The sequence below is a fragment of the Octodon degus genome, unplaced genomic scaffold (genome assembly GCF_000260255.1).
Source record: "Octodon degus isolate 3935 unplaced genomic scaffold, OctDeg1.0 scaffold00298, whole genome shotgun sequence".
Lineage (NCBI taxonomy): Eukaryota > Metazoa > Chordata > Mammalia > Rodentia > Octodontidae > Octodon > Octodon degus.
In genome coordinates, this window is record NW_004524874.1 from 398,885 (window position 1) to 403,164 (window position 4,280).

The 4,280-nt window shown below is 35.1% G+C and overlaps 1 protein-coding gene across 1 annotated transcript in view; it reads left to right on the forward strand.

The window, feature by feature from the left end:
* Ccdc39 (coiled-coil domain containing 39) overlaps positions 1–4,280 on the forward strand; it is a 44,471-nt gene that overhangs the window by 36,018 nt on the left and 4,173 nt on the right. Inside the window, exons 15-17 of the mRNA XM_023707550.1 lie at positions 2,640–2,799; positions 3,300–3,406; positions 4,060–4,241. Of these exons, the coding sequence (XP_023563318.1) occupies positions 2,640–2,799; positions 3,300–3,406; positions 4,060–4,241 (449 nt within the window). The remainder of the gene's footprint in view (positions 1–2,639; positions 2,800–3,299; positions 3,407–4,059; positions 4,242–4,280) is intronic.

Below are 4,280 nucleotides of genomic sequence, written 5' to 3' on the forward strand. Positions count from 1 at the left end.
AAGAGATCTTTTCTTACTTTTTCACTAGCTGCAATGGTGTCTTTAAGGTCAGAAAGTCTATTTCCACTTTCACGCAAACGGTTTTACCAGCTTGTGATTGAGGTTTTAATTTTCTGTACATCACTTTGAACCTGTTTCATACATTGTATTTCTTTCCCAAATTGCTTATTCAGGGGTTCCATCATTTTTATATTCTGCTCTATTTTTTTTATCAGTGTATTCTTTAGAAGGACTTAGTACTTCTTTGATTATAGTTATCACTACATTTTTTAGTTCTGAAATTATTTCTGATCTTATTTCTTCTATACCTTTCTGCAGTTGTTTCTTTACTGCCAACGCTATTATTTCAGAGATATCTGGCATGTGATTTCCAGTTTCCTCAGTGGTAGTGTCTTCTGCAGGTGTACTAGGTGGACTCGGGGCCTGAGACATTTTGTTCCTTCTGTCATTTTGTATACCACTGTCTTCTGACCTTTGGTGTAGAACTTAGTTATTACCTTAGCACCAGGTCCGGATCTATGAAGTTCAGATTCTTCCAGATGGGTGTTGTTTGGATCTGGTTGCTGTGCTCCACTTCTGCTGTAGCCATTAGAGTTGAACTCTTTGTCCCTCTGGCAAGATGTTCTGCTCCTGAATCAGCTGGGTGGGTCTTGCCTCTAGCCTCTTTGCAGGGAGTTCTGCTGAAGGGTTCCTTGCTGGGCCTGCACTCTGGGTCGAATGAGGATCCGTGGGCCCTGGGTGGCCTCACTCACATGCTGGGCCTGGGCTCTGGGTCTATTCAGGATCCCGCGGCCCGAGGTTGTCTCACTCACTCACCAGACCTGCACTCTGGGTCTATTCAGGATCCCATGGGCCCTGGGTCATCTCACTCACTCGCAGGGCCTGCGCTCTGGGTCTATTCAGGATCCCACATACCCCAGGTCGCCTGCAATTTCCTATTTTTGCCAGACATTAGTTATACTGTACTGGACTAAGGACCACCTTAGTGGCATCATTTGCAAAGACACAATTCTCAAGTAAGGTTAAAATGAAGTGCTGAAGGTTAGGACTTCAATGTATCTTCACAGATGCAGTTCAACTCAGTATGCTTGTGGTCTCGAAGTAGTCCATGGCTTGTGGGGCATACATTCATGACTTTAATAGGTTTTTGTATCTTGTAGTACTTAACTCCTTTTTAAAACTAGACTGAGAAATGTAATGAACACCCAACAATGAACTGGCATATTTCAAACTTTATTTCCAAGTTCCTCTTAGTTGTTACAGGGATGGAATTTTAACTATAATGTAGTAAAAATGTCCAGTCAAGGTACTTGAAAATATTTCAAAATGTTAAAAATTTTCCAAATATCCAATTTTCTAAGCCAAAGTATATAACATAATTCAACTTTAGAAGTAGAAGTTTTAGAACTCCAAGGTGTGCTATAGAATTAGATCAAATTGTGGGATGAATTGTTTCATTTGAAAAATTAGTGACTTAATTCATGTGTAGTTGTCACAACTAAAATCTGAATGCTGATTCTGTTCCACTCACTCTCCCACTACACTGTACTCCCAAGTGAAATGGTTGCCACATCTACACTAACAGGAATTAGAACTTATATAACAATTTTTATCTTGTTTTTGCTAAGCTTTTGACACAAAAATTGAACAGAGAGCACCTCTTTCAAAATTAGTAAACAAGCCTTTTCTCAAATATTTACCCTTTGTGGCTTTTATTATACACTGTAATCAAAGTATGTGTAACTCATATCTTGAAAATACCTAACACTAGTGAAAAGGCAAAAAATTCAAATGTTACCAATTTCTCATTGGCTATATTCTGGTATAAATGTGTACACCTAAGCAATTCAATTTATAGTTGATTTTGACTAAAAACTGATTTTGTGATTTGTGTTCTTTTAGCACTGGGAGCTGAACCCAAGTAGCTTCAACTACAGCACATTTTTATTTTATTTGAGGATGGGTCTCATTAAATTGCCCAGGCTGGTCTTAAAACTCAAAATCCTGCTTTAGCCTCTCAAGTACCTGGGATCACAGGCTTGACTAATAATGGAATTTCCTTAACAAAAATATTTAATGTGTTTACCTGTAAGGAAGAAAACAATGTTTGTATAGTACTACAGACCTTCAACAGAAATAGCAATCATATCCATTCTGTCCAAAAGAGCCCAGGTGATGTCCTGCAGCTTGTACCATCATGCCCACTTTGTCATTTTTTAAATACGTATGCATGCTACTTCTGTCAACCTCTGAGAAATTCCTTACATTTGGAAGAATTCTAGAAACCCTTGTCCTGATAGTTACCCTAGTAAAAAAAATTACTCAGTACTGTAGATCAGAATCAGGAAACTTTGGTTTGGGAACCTCATTTCTTTTAAGACTTTATCACAATTACCCTTCTTTTCCTATTTTACAAAATGTGTGACAAAATATACACAGGAAGTTATTATTTTCTAGGACACAACACCTTGTTTCATTTTTGCTCCATCCCAGCATTTGAAATGATAGTATTCCTGAACTTCTGTCAGGTTAAAATCGAATACCTACTCTCAAATGTCTCTGTAGGGAACTTTTGTTTTGAGTATGTCTGCTTCAAGGACAGGTATTTCCCATATAATAACTACTTCTGTACTTCATAGGCTGCTCAAGAAAAAGAAGAACTTCAAAGGGAAGGTGATAGTTTGGATGCCAAGATCAACAAAGCTGAAAAAGAAATCTATGCGCTAGGAAACACCTTGCAAGTGCTGAATAGCTGCAACAGAAATTACAAACAATCTTTTAAAAAAGTGACTCCATCTAGTATGTAGGCGTTATTAAAACATTATTAATATGGACATATCTATATATATCTAATATTTCCTTGAGAGGATGAATACTAATGAAAGAGAATACTGTGTCTGAAAAAAAAATTAACCACTCTTCCCCTCCCCTTTCATGTATTTAGCCTGTTAAGGTATAAATTATAAATGTTATTGGTATGTGTTGTATCATTTCTCTGGGAATTTTAATTCTGAAAAAAAGTTATAGCATGTCGCTGTTGTACATCAACCAAAGAAATGGCTACTACACTCCTGTATGGTTTTTCCTTGGGCAGAAGGAATTTAACTTTTCATACCAATGAAATGTTGCAAGTTGAATATATATATATGTTTATCTATATATACACATATGCATATATATACACACATATGTGTATATATATTACTTTAAGATTATATATGCTTTAAGACTATAATGCTTTAAGATTGCTTGTTGCAGGGTATTTTGAAAATTCAACTTAAAAGTTCTGTAAATTCTAGGTGATGAGTATCAGATAAAAATTCAACTAGAAGAACAAAGAAGAGCTGCTGATGAAAAATACAGATATAAACAGAGACAAATTAGAGAACTTCAAGATGACATCCAGGTAAATTCCAAATGCTTGTTAGAAAAAAAATTTGAGAAATCATTACTACTACTTCTAGTTTCTTAATGCACAAAACAGACAGTTACTTAGAGGCTCGTTAGGGAGATAGTAATAGTTTAATTTCAAGGAGACTAACATTTGTCTCATTTAAGCAAGTGGTGGCCGTATTAGGTAGATCAGTTAAAAACCTACTGTTAAGCACTGACATTCATTAGTTCACGGATTACAGCTACAACATTTTCTCTTCACCAATTCCATATGTTTAATGAACTTTTATTTAATTCCTTAAAGATCACATTAAGGTCACTCCTTGAAGTTTAACAGATAAAAATAATCTAAGGGAAATCACAGGAAGACAAAAGAACATGCTCTTAAGTAGGCTCTATCAATAAAAACATTAAAAAAAAGGAACATGATATAAATTGTGAATCTGAAAAATGCATTTCAATTATCATTTGTATTCTTTTCTAAGTACCCTTAAAATAGTTTTCAGTGGAATTATATACAAAACTTAATCCATAAGACCAATACACTGAATTTATACTCTAAATGTATCATGGTATTATTATATACAAGAATAAGTGAATTACGCAAATACTTGACAAATGGCAAGTGAGAAGTCAGCTTTTATTCTAATGTTAAAACTTCTGCAGACCATGGAAAACACTTTACAGCTCACAGAACATTTAGCAAATGATGTCAAAGAAAAATTATCAGAGAAGAAAGCTCTTGTATCTCAACTACAGAAAGAGACTGAGGAGCAGAAGCCAAAATTGGAGAGAGTGACTAAACAGGTATATCTTTCTAAAATTGACGTATATTTAATTTTTTTCAAGTCTTAAATGGTAAACCCAAGTCCTTTATTCTTAAAAAT